General features: G+C 41.6%; 1 protein-coding gene across 9 annotated transcripts; it reads left to right on the plus strand.

Moving 5' to 3' along the window:
* Positions 1 to 764: 764 nt before the first annotated feature.
* sorbs3 (sorbin and SH3 domain containing 3) lies at positions 765 to 25,797 on the plus strand. Of its 9 annotated transcripts, none has more exons than XM_055011579.1 (21): positions 765 to 783; positions 9,792 to 9,864; positions 10,613 to 10,801; positions 11,018 to 11,090; positions 11,909 to 12,042; positions 12,144 to 12,207; positions 13,208 to 13,246; positions 13,334 to 13,421; positions 15,209 to 15,317; positions 17,269 to 17,322; positions 17,480 to 17,590; positions 18,274 to 18,329; positions 19,743 to 19,813; positions 20,379 to 20,440; positions 20,612 to 20,658; positions 20,852 to 20,966; positions 21,065 to 21,190; positions 22,695 to 23,246; positions 23,379 to 23,482; positions 23,607 to 23,713; positions 24,364 to 25,797. In XM_055011579.1, exons 2-21 carry the CDS (start codon positions 9,853 to 9,855, stop codon positions 24,423 to 24,425), a joined length of 2,175 nt encoding a protein of 724 aa, XP_054867554.1. In that variant the 5' UTR covers positions 765 to 783; positions 9,792 to 9,852; the 3' UTR covers positions 24,426 to 25,797. The 9 variants fall into 9 exon arrangements, with proteins under 9 accessions (XP_054867554.1, XP_035813351.1, XP_035813348.2 ...); XM_035957458.2 differs by lacking the exon at positions 765 to 783 and adding an exon at positions 1,394 to 1,551 and having other exon boundaries at positions 22,695 to 22,796; XM_035957455.2 differs by lacking the exon at positions 765 to 783 and adding an exon at positions 1,395 to 1,551 and having other exon boundaries at positions 24,948 to 25,797.
* Positions 25,798 to 27,025: the final 1,228 nt, after the last annotated feature.

Consider the following 27,025-nt stretch of genomic DNA (forward strand, 5'->3'; position numbering starts at 1 on the left):
TTTCTACAGATAGATAAGTTCCAGACTCTAGCGACATCTGTTGATGCTTCTTATAACAAAATATAAACCCGACAGTTTTCTTTAGAACCACCAAGAGGCAGTGTGCTGTTATTTATCATGAAAATGTCCACTCAAAACAAAGTCTGTCAAAGTGAAGCAAGAGGATATTGTTGGCAAAAGCATTTTTGTTTATTGCTGTTCGGAAAGTTAAATTTGATGCAGGGCAATGATTTCTAGTTTTGTAGAATTTTGTCATAAAGACTCCATTCATTCACAGTACAGACAGCTTCCATTATTTGACAGCTACAACTGCTACTTGTTTCTCATTTGCAAAGATGAAGTGTGTATCATGAACTTAGAAAGTGCTCCCTTTTTCTAAATATTTTTCTGCTAATCTGCACTGTGCACCCAGTCAAAATAATTAAGGGCCACTGTGGAGCTGTTGGGTAACACAGTTGTCTCCTGTCAGGGAGGACGGACTGCAGAGGAAAAGACAAAGGTGCGACCTTTGATTTCTGATCTCACAGCCAACCTGTTAAATATTTATCTTGGATGGCAGAGCTGAGCTGTTTCTGAACTCTGGGTGCAGGAATCCTCCAGGCGCCTGGTTGCTAATTTCTCACAGCGAGGAAACTTGGGAGTGAGAGCCGAGAGATAAAACCCCTCAGGAGCTCAACGGAAGCTTCGCATTCACACAGAAGTACAGCTGATCTGTGTGATCACACTGTGCAAAGTGGTGGCACTCCTACTTTTAGCTTGGCTCTCCTGGTTTTCTCATACAGGGTGAGTAAGTCGGGCCTGGTACTGGAACAGAACATGGAAACACTGACACTGATTCAGTGTTTGCACATGCGGGGGCTTCAGCATGTATGTGTGAATGCATTTGCACTTGGAATTCACTGATAAATGCTCTTTCCTGGATGCACACATAGACCTTGCAGGATGACAGGTGTGGAGGTCAACTGAGTCCGTGTTAATCTAGAAAGAAAGTGTCTTTTTTTGCTTGATTCTCATGTGACAGGCGCAACACCTATAGACAGTAAAGTGCTGTTATAATGTGTGCCAGTCAGGACTATTTATTGAGTTGGAAATCGCCTCCTCCTCCACGTAAAACACTAGAGGGAGGTTCCACTGAGCCTGTGCCTGGATGGGAATCTCTATTATTTCCAGCTGTGGATGGAAACTATTACTGAGCCCCTGATGAGCTTTAAAGTGCATGTTAACACACAAACACACACATACACACACATACACACACACACACACACACACACACACACACACACACACACACACACACACACACACACACACACACACACACACACACACATCAGCCTTGCACACATATACGAACACGCCTACGGAAACCCAGTCAAACATTCAGAGCCATGCTGAATCATTCACCGAAGATAAAAGACACGCTGTTGGCCTTAGAAAGAGAGAGAGAAAGAGAGAGAGAGAAGATCAGCAGTGGTTCCCTCCTTCTTTTCCATTCACTTCCTCTCTCCTTCTGTACTGAAGAGACCTCTGCTCAGCCTGCACTCGCCTGTAAGTACTGAACAACTTGTGCCTCCACTTCTCACCGGGTTTGGTGTCACAACAAACTAAATAGTCACAATGCAAACAGAAGAGAGTTTTTCCAGCCTCTGTCACTGACTGTCATGTGATCGTTTTAGTAGTTTGATTTAAATTCTCATTGAGGAGGGATTGTCTGCGTTCGTCCCATTCATTACTCTGCTTACCAAACCCCTTTCAGTTTTGTTCAGTGTGTTGTTGAGCAACTAGGAAGCAATTATATGGAAAAGGGAGTACATGAGGAAGACTTTATGACATTACACAGTACTGTATTAGTCTCTGTGGTTCTGTCACCAGACCTCCATTCAAAAGTTACCTCCTGTAGAGGCTTTACTTGTTGGAATATTGTAGTTTGTGTGTCTGCTTCCATCTTTAATTGTGTTTTTATTCTAAATTCTGAAATTGAGCATCAAGAAACACAAGAATCTGTGAGGATTTATGAGTTTATTAGAGAGGTTTTGTCCTCGTCAGTCAACAGTGTGACTTGACTGGGAGTCCTAGGACACAAAAATGTTGTTTACTGCTAAAATAAACCCGCATGTTTTGTGTTTGTTCCCAGAGACATACCACAAGAGCTTCCTCAGAGCACAACCTGAGGTATGACTCTCACAGCAGTGTATCACGTCCAGAGGTTCCTTATCTGCCCTCAACTATCATGGTGATGCTTGTTTACCTGTCGGCTCGTATCTCTGCGGTTATTTCATCATTTCATGATAATTTAAGCTTGTGATTTTCACAGACCTGTCACGTCTTGTTTCGTCACACGCTGGCAGTTAAATGTTGAGCTATCAATTTTGATTATATAACCCATTTATGTCATGGTTTGTTCACTCACTGGAATCCTTGGCTGTCATCCTTTTAATGAGCTTCTGTAGTAACATACTGGCACTGTGTGAAAGGGCAATGACTGGTCTTTACAGGACTGTAAAAGGTCTGCTGGAATCCATCCACTGCAGTGAAAGAAGGGAGCAAAAAGATCACACGTCTTCCTTCCAGTTCAGATTATCTCAATAAAAGTGGAGCAGGGAATGAAGAACCCTCATGTTTGTTTAGCGAAGACACACAGTGAACAAGGATCTGGTGTAAGAGAGGTGTCGAGTCCCGGGCCAAACCTTGCAATTGCCTCTTGCGTGATTACCTCATTTGGCTGCGGAGTGGCAGGGTATCAGATGTGGTCTCAGCAGGGTGAAAGTCTGCTCCAGTGGGACACAGATTATCAGGGGAGCCTCAGCTAGGAAGCCTGCACTGCCCAGCCTGCCACTCAGGTTCAGCAGCTCAACTGTTTGGCAAAAACAGCCCTGTGAGAAGTACAGGCTCAGTAAATGGATATCTGCCTGAAGTTTTGCTCTACCAGGCCAGACCACTGAATTATTAAAAAGAGCTGAGTCCTTCAGTTTCAAGTTGAAATTGGCCAGCACATACACGGAGACACGCACGTTTAAACAAATGAACGGACCACTGATCAGACTCTGTTACATGTTATTCTTTGTAATACTTTCAGTTTATGGCCAGAACACAATGTGCATGTGAAAGTGGATTGCGTTTGTCAGCGAGTGACCTGCAACGCGGACCTTGTAACTCAGTTTACCTGCTGCACTGTCAGTGCCAAAACCAGCCTGTCAGCATGATAGAATTCAGGTTTTGCACTGTTTGTCATTATTGGCAAGAACTGCGGACAAACTGGAAATCCTGGTTTTATTTGGGCAAGAACTGTGTGCAAGGATTTGAGAATGTGTTCATTCTTTTATGACTGTTGTTGGTTCTGCGGTTTGATCAGACATCCGACTAGAATTTGACTGACTTATCTGTGCGCATAATACATCCCCTGATTTGAATAATTTGGCATGAAAAAAGACAAAAACATTGTTTGGTTATTTCCTTTAACCTTGACGTCCAAACGTACAGCTTTGCGTGTGTGCGTGTGTGTGTGCGTGTGTGTGTGTGCATGTGCGTGCGTGCGTGTTTGTGTGTGATCATGGGAGAAAAGTCAGAAGGATTTGTGCTGTCAGTGGTTGACTACATGGCGTAGAGTAATGACTCTGAAACACTTCCAGGGCTGCAGGAACAGAAAGAGCTCTTATTCTCCCTTCATGCCTTTAGCAAGCCAGAGACCTGGCCTTTGCACACACTCTCCAACACATATAAAGACACACATACACACACACAAAAGGAGAGGAAGGCATGGGAGAGATAAAGTTAGGAGGGGACATCATGGAGTCACTGGGCAGTGTCTGTCTGGGAGGTGGAGGTGATGAACTATTTGCGTTCCCCTTTGGTTAACCCTGCACTGTGAAATATCACCTTATCACAACAATAGGGCTGCTTCACTGAAGGAGGTGCCCCGAACTGACAAGCCAAGAGCAGGGTGCCTTTTGAACGGGGGCTGGAGTGGGTTGCTATGGCGATGCCTGTCAACCGGGAAGTCCTTCGTGGAGGCAGGCAGAGCGAGGGCTGGGAGGGAGAGAGAGAGAGAGAGATTGTGTGTCCTGGCTAGTCTCAAGAGTCAGACAGAGAAAGTGCAGTGAAGGTCTGCAGCGTGGTTTCCACGCAGGCCGACAGAAAGAGGCGTGAGTTTACCTCTTGGTGCCACTTTCAAGGTGAGTACACTTATTCCCACTGTAGCTGTATAGAAATGTATGTCTACTGTGTTGCTGGTGTGTTGTTTAAGGTTGAGTAACCTTTCTGACTGCTCTGGGATTACATGCTGCTCCGTAGGATTAAAGTAGAGGGGTTTAGTGTCTTTGCAGAGTACCTGAAAACAAGTTAACCCATGTAATCACTGTAGTTCTGATGTTGAAATAGACAACAGGAGCTTCTGAGCAAGTGCAGGAGAGAACAGCTGGACTTACAGCTGGAGCGCACAGAGTGAGAGAGAGAACTGTGGGTTTTGTTTCCCAACATGTCATTCCTCATTGCTCTGCTCAGTGGGTAAGTGTTTGTTGGCAACTGCCAGGTGAGCTCCATGCTGTCAGAATACTCTCCCATCCTGCCACAGATATCAACCCTAATGGCCCCAGGACTGTCCAGGCATCACTGGAGGCTCTCCTTGCTGTCGGGGTGATTTCCACAGCCGGCTCTGATTGCCTTTGTGATATCAGTGAGGGTCCAGCTGTCAGAGCTCATATCCACCAGCCTGCACTCAGCTCTGAAGATGCAAAATGACAGGCATGAGGATTTGTGACATTTTTCTCCAGCTAGTGGGCTCTGAGGGTGTATTTTCTCATGCTCGGATCTGAGAGATTGTGCACACGCTCATGTAAGGAATTATCTTGAATGATGTGAGGCGTGTTTGTTGTAAGAACAAATCAGATAAAAACTAAACTTCTCTGACTCGGTGTTGGGCTCCTCTTGGAGTGGGAGGTTGTGATTTATCTCGTCCTGGGAACACATTGCCTCTCCATTGACAAGAAGCACGCAGACTCCTCCTGTTAGTGAGACTGGAGGAGTACCATACAAGGAGGTGAAACACTTCCCTCCTGATAAATGTGTGTATCCCCCCAATAACTGCATATCATAAACTTGCAGCTCCAGGACCTTGTATGGGCTCCGTGTGCACATCTGCTGAGTTGCAGACGGGCAGCAAGGTTGTGTGATCAACCTCTCTGGACCGATCTCTCACGTAGCTGCAGCTGACTCATTCAGTGTGTTTAGAAGTAAATGTCTGTTTTATTTACTCAGCAAATGTGCTTGTAATTACCATCTCACCACTATTTAAGGCAGGATTTCTTCGGTTTTTACAACCCTGTTATGTAACCTGTTGGACGCCAGTAACATTGTGTACAAGCAAATGGGTGATAAGAGTTTACCTTTCTATCAATTCAGAGCTGAGGCTGCAGTAATATCCAGGAAATAAACACTTCATTAGAGGATCAGGGCGTATCAACGTTTTTTCAAGATTGCATTTTGTGTGTTTAAGGGTACTGCAAACCAGCCCTCAAGCAAAAGAAACGACCACCTTAAGCTTATATTGGTAGTTTCGTAAGCAGGACTTAGATCCACTCTTCAGATTGTATGGAGCAGTTCTCATTTTGTTAATGATTAACTTTCTGCTCACCAGCCTCCACACAGAAGCAGGCAACAAGTCTTGTGTTAATGAATGGAGATCAATTCACACGTAACTGTTTTATTAGTTTTATTAAAGTCCATCTTTCCCTTTGATTTACATGTTCCTGCTGGTGATCACGGGAGTTCATGGGTCAGCGCCTGGACAGTTTTTCATTTGCTCATGTGTGGTCACCTTGACAGCCTTGTTTTGAGTGAGAACAATGCAAGAACTTCTCTCTGTGTGTGGTGGAGACGGAGGTCACCGTAGGTCAGCGTCTTCTCAGAAAGAACTGGTCGCATCCTTCAACGGAAGATCGAGAAATTTGGGAAGTTTGATGACTAATGAGTGTTTGCTTGTCATCAGTTAGCCTCTCTATGAATGGGTTTGTCTTTTTTTCTGCAAAACTGTTACTATTGCAATACTGCTGCTATTACTGGCTATTGTGATTCACAGGGATCACAGGGGTGTGGTGAAGTTCACTGACCTTGTAGCTGCTGAGCAGGTCTGCTCTGGCTCAGCAACTTCAGATAATAGCTGTGTTTTTCATTCACTCCCTTTGAATATAAAGGAGATGTGATCCTTCTGCTACACTGAAGTGACTTGTTAAGAATATCACAACACTTTTAATTTAATATACTTGACAGGGCGCATAGACTTCTGTTTTTTGGATTTGTATACAGTTCGAGTTTCACATCTGGCTCAGTGTTTTTTGTGAGACCGGATGAGCTTCCTGGGGACGGAGGCAGAAATTTTTCATACCAAAATCCCCTGATTGTCATTTTATGTGTCCTCAGCTACCCCTGTGCTGGACTGAATGTAAACAAAGAGTAAATCAGAAGTGATGCATTTGCAGGAAGCTTGATAATATGAAATCCTGGAGTTGCAAAGGCATTTCCAAAGCACGACATCATACCTTCGTCTGAGATGCACACGGGCCTTTTATGGTTCTGTTTTTCTTCCATCCTAAATTTGATCCAGCAGTGATAATGGACCTCTCACCTGGCAGGGGGTTCTAGCTTGTAAATGTGTGGGCTATAAAGTTACACGTAATTCACATCAAGATAGCATCAGTGCGCTCAGACACCAGCAATTCTAAAACTCTGACTCATTGTGAAATGTTGTAGCTGCCTCCTGTGCTGAGTGTCAGTAATTACATAAGAATGCACCGGGCGTTCAGAGCAAACCCAAGGAGAGCCAGGCTTTTGGACAGGGATTTTCTTGCTTGATATCGACACAGATTTTTCCTTTTTAGGTAGGATTGTGTTTGGTGCTCTCAGAGGGGGAATGCGAGCACTGCTGCAGGATTTCTGTGTTGGATTTTGCTCCCCAGAGGAATGGGATGCAGCCACTGTTATGACATGAGTTTACTCATCAGGAAGCTGCAGAATACTTGAGCTCTCCAACTTCTGAGTGGAGGGATGTCAACTGTTCAATAATGTAAAAACAAAAAGTGCTCCATGTTCTTATTGATACTATGGTAAATTAAAATTGTATTGGTTTCTTGAAAAATCACCAACAATCCAGTCCCACAGTGCAATAACAAGAGGTGCAAAATCTGTATAGTTGATGGAACATTAATGATTTCTTATGTCCCCAAGGTTATCTTGGCTTGAGCTTGAAAGTGTAAAAACAAGGGTTCTGATTCTAATCCAGTATGATTTTTGTCAAATTCAGTGTATGTCTCCTCACGATCTGCTGTCTGTCTATGTGCATACTGCAAAAAAAGAAAAATCTGCTGTTTGTATACAGTGCTGGCTTTGTACATGGGAAACAAACAAAGTGACTCTGGCTCATCCACACAACACTATTCCAGTGTGTCCAGTGTACGTTCATGCTTGTGCACATTTTTGCTCATGCACAAGACAGTGTGAAGCAGTGGGAGCGAGTGGGATGGGAAATCTGGCATATGCTAACTATGTTCATATGCTAGCTAGCTAAATAGCAACAATTTATAGAATTGCAGACTCTACTCTTAAGAGGCAGGAAAGGCCTCATGAAATATGATATTGCTGCTGATTGCTATTCATATATGGGAAATGTGGACTCTAGTGATTTGGCGTCAAAAGTCAGGATGTTGATCTCTTATGGACCTTTACTGAGGTGCAGTATTAATTTGGTTGACTGTTTCTACATTAGCTTGGAAATATTTTTCAAGAAAAACCTAAAATGAAATGCATGAATGTGACAGAAAGCAGCCATCATGGACTAGTTTCTACTTAAGTGGCAGCAGTGAGGAGACAAAAGAGCTCCTTTCTTCCCTCTTAAGAAGTTCTGTTGAAAATTACTCATCTAGTTATTTGTTCATCAGTGGGATTGGCCTTCCAAGTAAGTAGCCGCCTGCTTAGGGCAGCTCAGGAGTAAATACAGACCAGCATGTCAAACACACTGTAAATGAGATTACTTTAAACCATTGTTAGGATGCAGAGCTTGCTCGCAGTGTTTGCTATTGTGGGATGGATAATCAGCTGGCTGTGATTGCTGTGGAGGATGATGGGTCATCTGTCATGCTTGAGCATTAATGGTATTGTCGCAGACACAATCCTCCGGTTCCCATCTTTTTCCTGTTATGTAACGCAGTTTACTGGGAGATGATGACTCACATGAGTGACGTTGTTGTCTGGTAACTGGAACGTTGATTCTATCAGTGCATGGGCTCTGTGCTGCCTCCTATCCTCGTCCACAGAGACACAGAATGCTTCCAGTTTTCTTGGTCTTCACCACAATCATTATAGACTCTAATGTTCAGCTGCAAACGCCACATGGAAAACTCATTAGTGCAAATTGTGTTCGAGCTGCTTGCAGGCTGTAGTAGTCTGGCTCACACTAGATCATTACTTTCTCATCGAGCTACGAAGCAATAGCTTTTGACAGCAAAAAAATCCTTATTGTTTGCTTCAATGGCTACTATCCATTGTGTGTTTCTTCCAAGATAAGACTGGCTTTGACTTCAGTCTGAGCACACAAAGGTTTAGAATCAATTAACTACTTGCTGTTGCAGAGGTCAGGGTTGCAGGGACCTGGGGAGGCTGTGGTTTCTATGTCTACACGGTTATTATGGACCATTTAGTGACTATAGGTGCCTGCCTCATTCAGGAGCGGAAATGGCCTCCCCCTCATTCTCAACATGCCTTTGATGTTGAAGCAGCAGGTTTAATCTGGTAGTCTGCTGAGTAGTTGATTAGGAGCCGGTCTCTGCTTTCAGAAGCCGACCTTCTCCATCATCCAGCCCCTTCAAGCCCAGCTTATTACAGCATTGTCTGACCGGGAAGAATGAGGCAGGCATGTGAGTCACACTCATTGTTTTGGGTGGGTTTTCCTTAGTAACGGGGAAAAATGGGTGACGTGAACTTTCCCTCTCTTTGGAATACTGGTGGGATGGGATAATGGAACAGCTGTCAGGTCTGCCTGGATGTAGAATGTGAATTTATGACAGGGAGGCTTTGTGTCACCCTGCACGAATAATGATACAAAGGGTTAAAAAGGACACAATTCAGAATAAGAATTAACAAGACACAATCTCTTCATTGCAAGTATTTTCACAGACACTGATCAGATATTTCCAATAGGGAAAAAAACAGATATGCAACATGTAACTGACCTAAAAACTAAGCCTGTTTTCTGATTCAGCAAAGTCCTTCAGGCTTCAGCTAGAACTGCTTTGAGAGATTGCATTTGTCTTTCTGCTCCACTCACTGATTTAATATATATTTGATGGTCAGTGGGAAAAAGATGATCTTTCTGTTCAACTAAAATAATTCAGAAATGTTTTGAATCACAATTGTGAGTTTTATCAGCACTAATGCAAATTATCTAAATATTTTTGTTTTGTTTTTTTTTTTCTTTAACTGCTATTATTGCTTATTTGGTGATAATTTTATATGCAAAATGCTAAAAATTAAAAACAAAGCTCTCAGGGGCTTTAATGTGTTTATCCTTGACGTAGAGCAATTATGAAATTGAAATATGAAAACAAGGATCTGATAAAAGAAGCCAACTGGATTTATAGTCTGCCATAGTAGTTTGTTCCAGCAATGAGACAATGCACAAAAAGTCGACAGAAACATGAATAAAACATTCTGTGGCCTATACCCCTTATAAGGATGTTTGGAAAACATTTAAATGAGCTTGAACAAGCGTCATTTCATATCATGTTTTTATGTCTTTGCAGTTCTTTTTGATGCGGGGCACAAGAATCTGATATCTGTCACACAAAGATCACAGCAGATCACATGCAGTCGCAGGTAAAGCCATTTTCCATTTGTTTAACAAATGATACTGTCTTAAATAAGCATATTTAAACTGGAAAAATCCAGGAATAACAGTTATTGGTGTGGCAGGAGTCGGTCCAGTCTGGTGTCACAACAACATGCCTTTGGTACAGATAACAGTTGAACCGTTTCCATGAACACAGGGGCTTTTCCCATGACCCCTTACAACCACACAGAGAGGACCAAAGCACCTGATTCAAATACATAGTGCTCCAATAGTGGAGGTAGATTGACCGTGATGGGCCCGTGAAGTTAAAAGATCACTATGGAGACCAGAATGACCACTGCCGGCACTGCAGGACTTTGAGGTTGACTTCGACGACCCCTCCCCAACCTCCGTGGCCCAGCCACACCCCCTGGCTGGAGATAAAGGAGGACTGGTGAATGTGGAGTTAATGGGCTCATAATGGTCCTCTCCTGTTTCAGTGCCCCCTCTCTGCACCTTGAATGAAGCCTTTCTGCAGCCGAGGCAAGAGAAATGATGAAGTGGGAGGAACGCCACTTCCCACTGGTCGTACTTTAAATAAATTAGGGGCCTTTTCATCACAGGCTCCCCCACAGAGACCAGTAATTCTCTGGAGAACAGCTGCACCACTAACAAGTTCACATGACATCCCATACAGAGCGTAGTTTACCCAGGGCCAACACAGGGACATGACAGGAGCAAAGTTCACACATTGTTTTTTTTTTCATCCATATTTCTCATTTCCTCTTTGTTTAGCAAAGTGCGGAAGTGGTTGGCGACCCGAATGGCTCCCAGATTGCTTTCTCTGGGGAGTCCGGAGTTTCCTCAAGTCAGCACATACTAACTGCTCCAGATCTGAACGTTGAGGTGGTCATCTCTCCTGGACTCCCTACTCCTCCTCTGAGCCCTTATCGCTCTGCGAGGCTGCCATCCGGAGAGTTCAAGGTATGTGATGGCCTGGAGGCTGTGTTAATAAAAAGTACTGAGGTTGAGTGAGTGGAATTCAGTAAACAAGTGCTCCTCCCTGTGGAAAAATGAAGCATCACATGCTACACATCCAACTATGGACATGTTTTGAAAGCGTTACTGTTGCAGTTTCCATTTACATTCCATGGTGATGTTTGTATCTGGACTGATTTATACATGTATGCTACTCTCAAGGTGTCAGAAGTGAATGGAGGAGGTCCAGGGACTCCCAGCTTTGGATCGTACTATGGACCCTCACAGTCGTACGGTAAGATTGTGAAATTTTAAATCTGTGCATAACATCAGAATTTGCTGTTAAAGTCAAAATAAGTTCTCAGGAAATTGGTATTTATTATGATAAACTTAAATTATGATAAACTTAAAGGAAAACCGTATGCATCGCAGAGACGTGATGTTGGACTTGTTTTGTTTTTTTAAAATCGATGTGAGGTTGGAAATTTTCAGAAGAAAATCAGCGTGTGCTTGCAGCTAAAATGTAGCTGCTTAGAAATTTGAAGTGGCAAAAAAACTGAATTAAGTATCAGTTTAAGAGTCAAGGTTGAGAAATTGAAACAAAAGTATAGAAAGTAGATCAAGATTCTGGTGCAGTAAACTGTGTATTAGGGGTCGACTGATTTGACTTCTTGAGGGCCTAAACTGACACCTGTTGTTAGTAACCAAGGAGACCAGTAATCATTATTTGTCAGTGATATATTTTTGTGGAGAAAATAAATATCTTGGTCTACAACTCCAATGCAAAACTTTGCTAAGATGCCTTAGTTAACTTTGTTATATATATTTCACTGAAAGAAAACTTCTCAAGGCTAATAACTGGTTAGAGTTGGGGGAGTTAAAAAATACTGAAGAAGTTGAATTTCATTTTTAAAGGAAGGCCTTTAGATCTAAAAGGATTAGAAGTATAAGTAAGAAATGCAAGCAGTTGATGACTTAAAGACAGATGCAGGTGAACATCACTTAATATGTAAGAGAAAAAAAAAGTTTGGACTTTTTGTGACGTAGCATCAATGCTACAGTGACTCAAAACAACATATTTACTAAAATCTTTCTGATGTGTCTGTAACTTAGGTGGGCTGTCCAATGGCGTTCAGGGCTCTTCCACTTTACCACGCAGCTGGGCTCCCACCAGGGAGGAGAGGCTGATCAAGTTCTCAGGAATCGGTCCGGTGGATGAGACCGGGATGCCCATCGCCTCCAGATCAGTAAGACAAACACAACTCTGCGTCTCATGCGTTGTATTTCACCGTGGCTTTATTCACCAGGTTTGTTTACTTTCTGCACCTCCCCTCTCTTCCTGCACCAGAGTGTGAACAAACCCAGAGACTGGTACAAGAGCATGTTCAGACAGATTCACAAAAAGCCAGAGGGTAAGGACACTCCTCCACCTCCTCGTCTTCTCACACTCAGCTCCAGAGTGAATTCCTCCCTGTCAGAGCGTCAGCTACCAGGAGGTGATCCAGCAAACAGATTATTGCAGAGGCAAAATAGGACATGATGAAAGAGCCCTAAAGTCTTATATCATGTCTTTTTTATTAGCTCTGACAATAATCCAGCTTCTTATCTGAGCTCCTCCCAAATCTAGCTGCTCGTTTGTCTCTATTATGGGTTGCGTAATGGAGACACATTCCCTGTTATTTGTGTGTAAAAGGCACCGTTGCAGTGCTGTTGTGGTTTTGTGGAACATTTTCGAAACCATTTTCTGTTAGATGAAACATTTCTGCAGGTGCTTTGTCTTATCAAAAGGATTAGAATTCAAACCGCTGAAGAGAAACACTTTAGAGAAATTTATCATGTTGTGACGCCTGATAATTTTCCCCAAACACACCGAGGTGCTGCTGATGAGCTTTGACATAACAGAATCAGAGTTAATGAGATTGATGCTAGAATACACAGTTCTAAATAGTAGTTATACTCTATGGAAGCTTCTAGGTATTTAAACTTGCTGACACAATGATTTACGTCGCGTCACATATTTTAGAAAACTACTCTATAATTCGACAGCTGCTCATGTAGATTGAAGTTCAATGTACAACATATAGTAAAATTTCTTTAAATGTTCTGTTTCATATTTTAAAGATAGTTTTAATCACAATTTGACCAATTTTAAACATCAGCATTAATGTATCTGTAAATACAATCAATAATATATATAATATATAGCATTCTGTGAAGTATTTAAAAATAAATAGCCATTTAAAAAAAAAACTTCTCCATTAATGCAATATTTTTCTACTGAACTAAGGGAGGTATAGTTCACTGAAATATAATAAAACCATAAGTAAAGTGAGTAATGTATCTGTTTTATAATGCATATAGTACATGTGTGACAGTGTTATGAAGTCTAAAACTGATCTTTCTGTTTACCAGAACCTGAGCTGGAGGATTCAGAGCGGTGGTCAGCTGAACGTAAGTGAATCCACCAAATTCCACATGGTTGTCCTGCGCGGTTATATAAGCAGTTTTTACTTAAGACTGATCTGCACTGATCCACAGGACTCGGGTTATCTGCCAACACAGAGCAAAGTAATGAAGCAGACAAGGATCTCTTCAGACTAACACCTTATGGAGCTCTACCAGACTGGTGAGTTTACGCCGATTTCATGCTTCAGGGTCAGTTATTGGCTCTTCGTATCCCAGCATGCAGTGGAAGGAAGACAGGACCATCCCAAGACTCTCGGAGACAAATTGACAGTCACTCACTTTACACCCTGAGCAATTTAATGAAGCCTTTAGTCAACCTGTCATGCAAGTTGTTTTCACTCGGGGCCCATAGCACGGACACAGGAAGGGCCTCAGGCAGGAATCAAACTTAACGGACTAGTTTCACATTTTTGTGAATACGCTGACTGATTTGCTGTTTTAAAAATACCATTTCCACCGGTCTAAATACATCTAAGTTACAGATAGTTAGCTTAGCTTAATATCTGCAAACAACTACTAACAGTCTGGCTTTCTACTTGCAACCTTACAATGAAAAAAGGTTTAAAGAAATTAGGGACGGCGTGTGAATTAGTTGGCTTTAAAAATAATTATGAGTGTTTTTGTTACTTTTAGACAAAAGCAGACAAACAATTTTCCACTGTCTTGACTATTTGAGCTAAGCTAACAAAGTTAGAGTAACTGTGTTCTGGCTCTGATAAGTCTACAGATACGTCTATCATCTAACTCTCTGCCAGGGATGGAATGTAGCTCAATACAATTATTCAATTAGTGTGCCCAAGTACAAATTTGAGGTACTTGCACTTTGTATTTTCTGCAACTTTTTACTTGTACTCCACCATATCCCAGAAGAAAACATTGTACTCTTCACTCCACTATATTTGCCTGGCAGCTTGAACCCAGATCACATTTCTTAATACCCTTCCTGTCTAGTGAAAACTGCACATTTCCAAATTTGGTGTTTCTAAATAGTTGTTAATAATAATAAACTGTAAGATTAGGCATTCCTTTTTGGGTCAAGAGTTTTCTCCTTCATAAAAATAAGATATTTAATAACAGTCTTGTATTAGCTGAAAACAACATTGCCATGTGAGACAGGGCTGTTTTTCTGAGCTCATGAAAAGCTGACTTTTTAGAGATACATGAATTTTTCAGGGCAGCGATGCCACAGATATTAGATGATCCAATTGAATGTGATGCTTTACTGTAGACTGAACTATGCAACAGTATGTAAAATAGTTAAAAGGTTCTCAACCATAAACATCTACAACAGTAAAAATGCAACTACACATTAATGCAGCAGTGATAATAATCTATAAACACTGTATATCAGAGCAAAACACTCATTTTACTGCACAATGACTACTTCTACTTTTAATAGCTAAAGTAAATTTAGTAAATAGGCCACTTAAGAACTTTTCCTCAGGTAAGGTTTTGAAAACAAGACTTTTACTTGTAGTGAAGCATTGTTACAGTGGGTAGCAATACTTTTATTTAAAGAAAGGATCTGAATACATCTTCTACCTCTGCTTTCTGCTGAAAAGTAACATCTGTGTATTTCCTAAAACATCAAACTGCTCTTGCTATAGTTGCCTCCATTTGATTAAATCTAGATCTGACCAAAAGTTTAATTCTTTTTTCCCTTTTGTATTACTAAATTTATAAATCTTATAAAAATTGTAGGCTTTTTTTACCTTCTAGGGGAATACACACCAGTAGGAATTTATTCCTCACATCAGACAGACTACAGATGACATCTTATGTGAATACCAACTAAAACCTCGTGCCAAGAGCAGCGCAGAGAAAATGTGCGGGACAGACAAGTTTGGATTTGTTGTTACAGGCGCTCACAATGAAGCCATGATTAAGTTGCTGTCCACGGTGTGTGTGTGCGTGTGCGTGTGTGTGTGTCGTGGTGTTATGTTTCAGGAGCGAGGATGTAGATAAGCTGTCAGACCCAGGAAAGCAGCACCGTCAGCCGAAAAGCATATTCGACTTCGAGCCTGGAAAAAGCACCACCTCAGAAAGCCACAGCCAGGTACGAGCGGTCAGAGTTTAAAAATCGGCTCCGATATCAGCCTCATTCCAGCATAAAGAGAGCTCCTGTGTGATTCTTTAACCAGACTCATCCAGCATTGTTGTTGGTTCTAATGACTGGAATTCTTTGTGTAGTCTGTTTTCCCATGCAGCTCAACAGCAAGTTGGTCATCTTTTCTTTAAGGATTACAGTCTAAGTCCTTGTATTTCATCTTCTCACGCGAGGTATCCAATAACTTGTGAGTGTGGTCAGTCCACAGTGAACAGAACCTGCTGCTTACCACCAGATGTGCTCCCTTCTATTATTCAGAGAACCATAGGGCATTCATTCATTTAGCTTTCCAGACAAGAAAAGACATGATCCAAGTATTTATGCTGGTGTCTATATGGTTCTGCACTGAAAGCTGGTGATTTACAAGTGGGAGAAGTTTGACTCCACAGGGGCTGTAATTTATTACCTTGTGTATGCTGCACCGTCTTAGTGCTGCTGTAATTGAGTGTGTAGTCCTTTGTATACTCTGTGTGTGTCTGAGCATTTAAACACCCCTGGTGACTTACACAGAGGTGTCTCAGTTTTTTTTTTTAAATGCCTCTTGCAACAATGTCCCAGATCTGCTGCATATTGTGCCCTGTGTCTGCACTCGTGAAGAAAAGAAATCTTTGTTTCCACTCTCCCACAGGAGCCGAGGTGTCTTGTGATCCGTATTATGGTGTTAACCTCTTGTGGTGTATAATGGCTCACAGCATGGAGACTTATTTCATTTCCTCTTTATGACGGCAGTCAATGTTGTATGCCCTGGACGGCGTTTAGAAGAGCAGATCACAGACCATATCAGGTGTTGCGCTGCTTCATGGTGACATTACAGTCTGTGATCGCAGTGAGGATGACTCCCAGCTGAAAGGAAAAGCTTGGCCTTCAGAGAGACATGTTCAGCCAAGGTTTTACAAAAAAAATAGAGCATTACTCTGTGGATCTCAACAGTGAAGCCTTTTAAAGTAATGTTTGATAGAATCAGCTGCTAGCAGTGTTAGATCTTGTAAAGAGAATGCCTGTGCCAGCATCCTGACATCCACAGTGTCCAGGTGTAAATTTTGTATTGACTTCACTGCATTTTGAGTCCTCTTAAGTGTATGTTAATAGAAATGTGTCTGTTGTGGTTCAGTCTTTCCCCTGAAAACCATTCAAATTATATCTAAAATATAAAGTTGTGAGATTTTTGTCTTTAACCTGTTTCCACACAAGCAAAAATGCCTCTATGTTGTCAAATAAGCTGATTCGTCACACGTCTAAGTACAGCAGACTGTTGGTTAGCTTTCTTGTTCACACATCTAATGTGAATGAAATTGAGTGCCAAGTTGCCTAACTCTTATTAGGTTAAAATGCTCATGCATACCAGCTGTAAGGTAGAATTTACTTGTTGTGGTAGAAGGACTGGATTAACCCTCATTGTAAATCAATTATTTCTCCAGAACTATCAAAACTGCTAGTCAGTAATTAGCATTACTGACTCAAATAACTAATAAACTTAGATTATTACTGAATTACAAGGTTAGACAGACAGACAGACAGACAGACAGACAGACAGACAGACAGACAGACAGACAGACAGACAGACAGACAGACAGACAGACAGACAGACAGACAGACAGACAGACAGACAGACAGACAGACAGACAGACAGACAGACAGACAGACAGACAGATAGATACTTTATTAATCCTGGGAAATTCAAGTAGCACCAATGACAAGAATGTGATAATATTGTTCAGCAAAATTACAGTTAAACAGCCATATAGCCACTTATTATGTATTTACAAGGTCTCTGGGTATTTGTGACTCTGGGACAGTTGCCTACCTTTGTTGGCCAGTTCAGCCTTGCACGGTAGATGCACAAACAAGATAAGTTTAGCAACAGTTTGTACACTTCTGTTTTTTTTCTCTCTGCCTATAGGCTTATCTGTCTGCAAAGAAACAACCTGAGAAACCAAAGTCCCCTTCAATCGAGGTGAGCATTTCTGCCTAAATTTGAAATTCTTTCTGTATTCACTCTATCAAGATTTAGTTTATTGAAAGTTGAGAAGGAACATCATTAGGTCCAAAAATCAGCCTCTGTATCAGTGTTTTAATCTTGCCATTCCAACTCCATAACTGCTCGGGCTCAGGCCAGTCTGGTATCTGAGCTGAGTCGATTTGAGGCTGAGCTGGACTCGGACATTCTGGGCCTGGAGAGGAGACTTTCCCAGAAGAAGCAGCAGCGTCGAGGCTGGGGTGAGGTACTGAGCCCCCGTCCTGACTCTCTCTGCTGAAGCATCCCTTCCTCCCTTCACAATCTAGCAGAATCCCCACCCGCCCCACTCTTGCTCCCCACACTCCCAATGAAGGCTGCGTGTCAGTGAGATTCCTCTGCTTGCTACCTTTGAACACGTACATTTTTTTTTTATTCCTCTGTGACCTGGATGACAGCCTCGGATTTGCCTGCCTGCCTTGCATTCGGATTGATCTGCTTTGTTTATCACCTGCCTGCAAATTCCCCCCACAGCAAATGATGTAGACCTGGCTGCCAAAATAAAAAATAAAAATCCAAATCAGTTTTCTTGAAATCCATTTTTTTTAATCATGTAATTTAGAAATTCCCTTTGGAGTTCCTCAGGGACTTGCCAAAAAAAAAAATGTGGATTCTCATGCTTCTCCTGATTCCTGTGTGATTGAATCAGCTTCATAGGCTGTAATTTGCTTGGAATCACAGACAACTCAGACAGATCATGAGTGGTGTTGTTTGTAGCCCGAGGAGGATAGGACCCAGGGGATTTCTTGCTCCTTTGGGAGTGGTCAGCACCTCCACTTTGTCTGAGTTGTTGTGAGATTTCCTCCAACTGTGTGTGAGTTGTTGTGTGAAACAGAAGGCTGAGTGGTGCTGCAGGGAGCAGACTGGCATTAATGTTCACTCTGCTTGCAGGAGGAAAGAGGCAGGGATCCAGTAGCTGCTCCAAAGACTGGCAACACAAACTACAGGTTAGTCAATGACGACAGTACAGTGCTGTTATACGGTTACAGTGAGGGCAGCTATAAAAGTGATTACTCCAAATGTTGACAGCTGGCTGTGATAGCGGTTTACTGACCTTTTAGCCTCAGTTTTATAATTTGACATGTATTTATTAACAATAGATTTGTCTGCATTGTAATGTAATTTATATGTTCTGTTAAATGGCATGACATGCACATGTATTTCACTCAGATCTACAACTTTGCTGAAACGTATCTCACATCAGTAAGAGTGTTAAAGTAGATTCAGGGCTTACAAAGTTGTGCCACTGTGTTTGTTTTCTGTTCGTGGTCAACATTTAAATTTCACACCGATAAACAGTGTGTCAGACTATTTAAGAAAGTAGCGAAAGTAGCTATAAATCATGTTTAGCATTTCTTAAAATGATTTTATTGTCACTGTGTGGATTGTATCATAGACTCACACCAAGGACAGGTTAATAGAAAATCCAGGGTCAACCACTGCAGACCTCCTCTGAGTGCAACTCCCCTCCACCTTAATCCACTTTGATGTTGCATCACTGCTGTGCAGTTTCAGCCTCTTTCTTCATGCTACATCAGGAATCAAACCGCTGCGATTGCACAGAGCAACCATTAGTACTTTAGCAGGGTACCTGTAATACTGGATCAGGTGACTTTCTGTGCAGGACACACTGTGAAGAAAGCTGTTACTTCAACGAGTTCAAGTACAGTATTTGTTAGTTCAAACGGCAGACAGCATTCCACATTTCTCACCATGTGTGTAATTCCTTCCTGGAGAATTCTCGCTGTTGATTGCTAAGTTGAGTTCACGGTTTGTGACCTTTTCCAGTCCGAGGGGGTTTTGCTGAGGACGTGTAAATTTAAAACATACAGCAGCCGGAATATGTCAGCTTAAAACTGCTCTCTGTTATCTAGACATGTTGTTTAGCTGTTTAGCTGGTCCAGCTGCAAACACTTGAATACAAAACTACACTGTCTGGAAATATGCAGATGAGCTCAGAGGGAGCCGGTCAGGATGCTGTGGGTTTTGGATTAATTCTTAACCCCAGAACACACAGACTTGTGATTCTGATCATGACTGCAGTGTTAAAGGCGGTAAAGATAGTTGAATCCCTGCACTTAAATTGAAACCAGATTTTCAGTTGAAGGACAACAAAGAGTCACACAGTATCATCCGCTCGCCCTCCTAGCTGTGTGATTATTTGTCTCATCTCCATCCAGTGTATGAGAACCAGCTGCAAACAGATGTTCTGTACAGTAAATCTACAGGGAAACACCACACAGCTGCATTCAGCCGTGTGTTGTCTGTCCTTTGATGTCATTAGAAACCTTCACCCTGATTGGGAGACACAGTGACAGTAATATAAACATTAAAAGCTCATATTTTCTCCACTTTTTCAGCAATTCATCAGCATCAAAGCAGCCTGTCCGTCGCCCTGTTGGCACATCAGCAGCATCTGCTCCCACATATGGTAAACACAGAGTTTATTCCCTTTTGGTCCAGTAACACAACAGGCACACTGAGATTTTCTCATGAACTATATAATGGCTTTGATAAGAATGTGTATAATGAATGTATTTTCTGATACAAACTGTTCTGTTCTACCTCCTTAAATCCACTTTTAGAAAACAGGCATCTCCTTTATTCAGGGAGTATAAAAACTTGAACTAATATATTAAATTGTGATGGTCTCATGATTCTCTTTCATTGCCTACACTGTTGCCTGCTCTGGTGTTTCACTTTTCAGATTAGGCTGCACGAACATGGAAAGTCTTTGCAGTATTTTCCTTTACAAACTGCTCTAAATGGGCGGGGAGGAAGAGCACAAAAATAGGAAGTGAACCTCGGAAGACCTGATTAAAGATTAGCTTTATCCAATTGTTTTTCCTGGAAACTCACGATCCCTTTTTGAACTTATGGAGTTGTTACGGCAATCATGCTTGTACATGGGAACACATACAAAAACATTGTCTGCTGAACAAAAGAGTGCACGTATTAGACTCTACTTATAGCTTTGTGCCTTGACCTCTCCACAGTAGAACGTCTTTCTCCTGCATATGAAACCATGGAGCTCCCATCTAAAAAAGAGGACAAGAAGGTATGTTTCTAAAACTTTCACATCATAAACTCTCACCAAGTACCTTTAGTTATGTGGTTTTAGGTTGTGACATTTTGTTTTTGTGATCTGAATATATTCTAAATTCTTCACATGATTACTACTTCTGTACAAATGTTCTCAAAACCCTGAATGATTGCTTTGTTTTTTCAGATGAAAGCAGCGCGAGCCAAATTTAATTTCCAGGCTCAGTCACCCAAGTGAGTTACAGTGTGAGGTGATACAATACATGTGCAGTTTCTGTCCTTCATGGTCCTTCATATCTCTGAAAGAGAACATGAAATTATAGCAATATCAGATTTTAAAGTTATGCATCAAACCTGAGGTGTGAATTCTCTTCTGATGAAAGGCCGTTCCTTTGTTGTGTCTCCTTATTGTCATTTCTTTCTTCAGGGAGCTCACGCTGCAGAAAGGCGACATTGTTTACATCCACAGGCAGGTAGATGCCAACTGGTTTGAAGGAGAACATCATGGAAGAGCTGGCATTTTCCCCACAACTTATGTGGAGGTAAACCTCTTCATGTCTCTCATTTGAAGCCATTTGTCTGTACTGTGCTTATATTATAACACTGTGTGATACTGGCTAAAAACTCTTGTCCTTCACAGATTCTGCCTCCTACAGAGAAGCCAACACCTATAAAGTCCCCCACTCTTCAGGTGTTGGACTACGGGGAAGCTGTGGCTCTCTATAACTTCAATGCTGATCTACCTGTTGAACTTTCTTTTCGTAAAGTGAGTTGTTCATGTTTTGCATGTGTCTTTGCTGCACAAGGGAAGATCTAAGCTGAGACATAGAGTGGTATCAGAGAGGATGATGCTGTCCCTCTAAATCTCTTTACATTTTTGCCATAAAACACATCACACTAGTCTCTGACTAGGTCTTACTGGAATTTGAAGACAGATTCATGTTCTGGGAAACATTCCTAACTCTTTCCCTTCTTGCCAGGAGTTAAATGAGAAGATTGGTACTGCTATCATGTCCGTTTGGTAAATAAGGAGCTGCTAGTTAGCTTTTCTCAGGATAAAATCTGGAAAAAAGATCAAACCGTGTACGTGCACTGCCAAAACTCACTAATTAACAAGTCATGAGTTTATTTGATCTGCTCAAAAACTGAAGAATCTAAAATACTTGTTATATAGGGCCAGTCTATTTCTTGACTGAATGTAATACCAATTATGAGTTCAGCTAAGCCTTAATGTACAGTCATTAAACTGAATTTTGATCAACTAATGCTATGCAACAAAGACAATAAACCTATTTCCCAAACTATTGCTTTAAAAATATATTCACAAAACTTGCTAACATTTCAAGATAACTGAATGTGCTCCATTCTCTACCATCTATACTGTAATGACAAAGACTTTACATTGAACGAGTCCATCCATCCTTTATCTACACACTGCTTAATCCTCATTAGGGTCGCGAGGGGCTGGACTCTATCTCAGCTGACTTAGAGCAAAGGCTGGGGACACCCTGGACAGATCACCAGTCTATCACAAGGCTACACATACAGACAAATAATCACACTCACATTCACACCTACAGACAATTTAGAATCACCAATTAACCTCAGCATGTTTTTAGACTGTGGGAGGAAGCCCACGCATGCACAGAGAGAACATGCAAACTCCCTACAGAAAGATCCCGGAAAGGCCAGGATGCAAACCGGGGGATCTTCAAGCTGCAAGGCGAATGTGCTAACCACCAAGCCACTGAGCCTCATTGAAAGAGTGTTTATAACTATTATTTTACTCAAACAAAACTTAAATTTCCCAAGGGGAAAATACAGTGTTGCAGCAGCAATTCAAACACATGAAAGACAAAAAATGTCAAAAATGTACATATACAACTACTATAATAGATAAAATAATTAGAAAAAGAATAAAAAATAGATTTACTTTTAATGTGCAAACCTGAAGAGGGAGCACAGTGTGGAGTCATTGGAAATGGCTGTTGCAGTCAACAGGAATGACCTCCTATATGTGTTTTTGTCATTATTGCAGTGGAGTTGAAGGAGCCTCCTGCTGAGGACACTCTGTGGTCTTGTGCAGTGTTGTCCTTGATGGGCAGCTTGTTTAGCATCCCTCTCTCTACAACAAACTCTAGGGGCTCCAGAGCAGTCCATAGCACAAAAACAGCCTTAATAGACTTATCGGTCAGTTCTTATTCTATATTAAATGTGCTCGGTTGCTTACAGTCTAATATCCAACATATATATTCTATTCTGTTCTTTAGGGTGAGCTGATCAGCATAACCAGACGTGTTGACGATAAGTGGCTGGAAGGCAGGATCTCAGGAACAAGTCGGAGTGGCATCTTCCCGGCCAGTTACGTCCAGGTCAACAAGATGCCCCGCACCAAATACTCCACGGATGACTACTCACCGGGCCCCATGTCCCCCATCTCCCCTGGACCCCAAAGTCCAGGACGTCCACTCCACTCCCCCTGCTCGCGGTCACCGCTGTCCCCTTTCACGCCCCCTTCACTGAGCCCCAAACCTGAGCACTCCCCCGTGATGCCGTCCTCACCTGTACCATACGGCAGCCCGGCTTCACAGTCACGCTCCCCCACCCAGACACTCGCGTTCAAAGAAACGGCTAATCGTTTACCCCACAGCATCTCCAAAACCGGCTCCCCCACCAAACAGAACAGCCCCTGGTCCGGGACGCACTCAGCTAACCAGAACTCCTCACCTAGAACGGTTTCACCTTCCACTCAGTCGTCAGCGTCTGTACAAAGAGCCGGAGCTTCCACAGCGAGCACTCCCAGATACCCTGACCCCTCACAGGTCTGCTCTCACTGCCTCCCTAAGAGAGTCACAGCATGTCCACACCCGTGCTGTTATTGTTTGCGCTGACAGGAATGTGGCTCGTCATTTCTTATTTCATAATGCCTGACATGAGGTTTCTATTTTTCCCAGGGTGCAATACCAAACCAGACTGCTTCGTCTAATCCACATGTCAACTCCCTGCCGCAAAGACAAGCACCAAACATCCCTGGTTCCACAGTGGTGCAACGCCAACCGTACGTCTTCAAATGAAATGTTTTGATTTATTCACAAACAAGTAGAGTGCAGACCAAGTGTTGTGGCTGAAGTGAATTTGTGACTCAGAAGATTTGTTTGTTTTGCCCATGTTCTCCATTTTAGATATAAAGCTGTGTACAACTACAAGCCACAGAATTCGGACGAGTTGGAGCTCAGAGAAGGAGACATTGTGCAAGTGATGGAGAAATGTGATGATGGCTGGTTTGTAGGTAAGACATTTTGTTTTGTGTTGTGTTTTATTTAAAGATGATCAAGAAGTGCCATTTTCAATGTACACTCTTTTAGTGTATGTATTTTAGAAATGCAACAATAGGGCATCCCAGTAGCTCAAGTGATTGAGCCACACACGGGGCTATAGTCCCCGACGAAGCGGTCATGGGTTTGAGTCTAGCCCTTTGCTGTAGGGCCTCCGCACTGTCCCATATAATAAATAAAAGGCCAAAAAATTATTTTAACATATGAAATGCAACAATGAATACAGACATTATGCAAAGAGAGGTGATATTTTGTTTCTTAATACCTCAAAGTGCTCTTGGCTTGTATTTAAGCATCCACATTAATTTTGTCACTATCCCTAAATAGCCCAAATTATCCATTTTGGGGTTTTTACTTGCTTTCAGTTTGTTATATGGCTGCCTTTTTATACATGTAAAAGCAATATTTTAATGTCCTTGTGACCAATTTCAAAACATTCTGCAGGGTGATGCCCCCCTCTAGTGGACATCAGCAAACACTACAAATGCCACTGACACAATTAACCTAAACTGTACACTGTTTTGCTATTTAAAAAAAAAAAAACTAAATCCCTAATTTGTTTGTTTCTGTTGCGTGACCACAGTATATGCTCTGCTCTCTGTAGGTACGTCAGAACGGACTCATGCTTTTGGGACTTTTCCTGGGAATTACGTGGCACCGGTTTGACTTCCTCACTGACTGCTTGCACACATCTGCTGGGACTCACAAGAGACCAGCTAATAATAATTTAACAGTCCAATCACCCACCACACTCCCAGTCCTGGTTTAGTAAAATCTGCATGTTCACTGTGTTTCCCGGGAGAGAGGTGATGGGAGGGACATTCTGCAGTTTCTCACCTCACCTCCCTGCATGTGTGCGCACATGAGTGTGTCCGTGTGTGTTGCACAGAGACTTGGAGAGTGTTTTCACACGCATCACTTGAGAGGAAAGAATGAATGCTGATGATACTGTTTCAGATGCAAAGAATGGACTTTTTTGTTCCGCAGCTATTTGCAGCTGCAGGAAATTTGCATTCCTTCCCACTGAGCAGCACTGTTCCCTCTGAAGTCCTGATACAGTGCGATGCTGCGTTCAGCTGCGTTCACCACAGTGCCATCACAAACCACTGCTGATTATTTGGAATGTAGATAAGGATTTTTCGAGCATTTTGTTGGATTATTAATATTTCCTTCAAATATTTTCCCCAGATCCGGAAAATACCTGGGACAGGTTTTGAGGAAACAACATGAACATCTGTAAATTGTGCTCAGAGTAAAGCACATTATGGGCTCAGACATATCAAGATAAGTTTACAGCCTTTCACAAGGATATGCAGAAAAAAAAACAGAAGTAATGCACAAACTGGTGACTTAAGGAAGTTATTCATGATAGATTGGTTGGATTTTTGTATGTTTGTCCCTGTTAATCAACAGAGTGGAATGCCAAAAGTGAAATTAAAGAGAGATCATGTTCTGTGCTGTAATAGTAGCTTCTCTGCTTTGAAGTTAATTATCCAACATCTATAAGTTGTATAAGATCAGCTGTGTTGAAAAGCTAGAAAACAACTCCACAGCATTGGTTGAATTATCTTTTTAAGCATTTGAATCAGTTCTATATGTGCCAAAACTAATCTTTAATGACATGCTTCTGTTAAACTCTCCACTGAATGCTCCCGGCTCACTTCGTTTCTGCTACGTTTGCTACTACTGCTTTACAATGTTTTTGCTGCTTATGAAGTTAACATCCTCACTTTGATAACAGTATTCAGAAATATCACTTATGTTTTTGCCAGAGAAACATTTGACGAGTTTGTAAGACTAATTAAAAACTCCTTATCATGAAGTTATTTTATATGATATATTCATGATTTCACTGTAAAAAAAAAAAAAAAAATAAATAAATAATCGTATTTAGTAAACACAAGAGATGATTGTACAGGCTGTTACCATTTATCAAACTGAAAGTATAATATATATTTGCTGAAAAAACAATGTGCTACAAATGTATGGTACGCAGTTTTTTAAAAAATCTATTAAACATTACAGAGTGATACTGAAAGTAACTTGTGTTTGTGTGCTATTTTTCAACATGTGATGATATTGTCAGCATCACAAAAGCAGACTGAATAGTTACGTTGCATTACACTGGACTTTATAGGTACACCTAATAAAGGTAACACTAGTATAAATAGTTGTGTATGTTATACTGATGTTTTACTAAAATATGGAATTTCACAAAAATAGTACATACACATGCTCATATTCCCCTAAATATAATGTAAATGTGTAGCAGAGCTACACAAAGGTGCACAAGCCAAGCTACAATCTATTTCTTATTGCCATGAATAAATATCAGAAGTGTTAACAAAACTGTATTAGCTGTTAGTATTTCATGGGTTTAGGTTTAAGATGAATAAAGATCCTTACTGCGAATAGTCACATTGATTTTAAGTGATTAAGAACTGAGACTACACTAGTTTTGCACAGCAAAAGAAAAACATACAAATACACACATAAAGAACCAAGTGATTTCAGTGAAGGAGAAGAAAAAAGTCTGAAAGGCCTCCTCTATTTAAATGAAATGAACTAGTGAACTAACAACATCGAAGTTTACCCTTTTTTAGCTTCTTTTAAGAACTGTAAAAAATTGTGCTTTTTGTTTGTGTGGTTGACAACAGGCTAATTTAGTTGCAAATAGTGATATCATGTCTTCTGCTGTCCATTTTTTGTAGTCTTTACTGTTTTTAGAGGGACATTGGCTGGTCAGGTTACTGAATGCTAATTTTCGCAGCGTTGCATGTATATGATACCAACCAGCTGTCTCATCTGTGACCTTCTCAGAGGCCCCTCCAAAGTGTGGTCGGGGGCCATGGAGAGCCCTGAAAGCTCACTGATCATCCCAGATCTGATTGGTCAAGTTCATTCACTGAAACTTCAAAGTCCACATATCAGTGAGTGCAGCTATGGTGTCTGAGTGCAAGTGAAAGCAGCATTGAAAAGGCAGCAGCCATACAGTCAGTGACAGCAGCCATGGCTGTACAGCCATCGATGAACATCCAATCACAGATTATGGCTTTAATCGATGAAGGGACACACACAGATCTCTAAACATTGAAGTAAAGTTTTCATTTGTTGCTTCCAGTAGCTTGTAGGAGTTTTTCTCTGTTTATATTCTATTCAATACCTGCAGGATCAGATAGCAGCAAAATCCATATAAGTGTCTCCACAGAGAGACAGAGAGGTGCACACGTTTACGTACAACACAACAAAACAGTAATTTAATAAAT

This window comes from Amphiprion ocellaris, chromosome 6 (assembly GCF_022539595.1).
Source record: "Amphiprion ocellaris isolate individual 3 ecotype Okinawa chromosome 6, ASM2253959v1, whole genome shotgun sequence".
NCBI lineage: Eukaryota > Metazoa > Chordata > Actinopteri > Pomacentridae > Amphiprion > Amphiprion ocellaris.

Bases quoted from the DNA above. Each gene is read 5' to 3' on its own strand.
- sorbs3 (XM_055011579.1), top strand. The intron at 12,043-12,143 runs GTAAGACAAACA...TTCCTGCACCAG, and splicing joins TGCCCATCGCCTCCAGATCA to AGTGTGAACAAACCCAGAGA. The intron at 13,247-13,333 runs GTAAGTGAATCC...ACTGATCCACAG, and splicing joins AGAGCGGTGGTCAGCTGAAC to GACTCGGGTTATCTGCCAAC.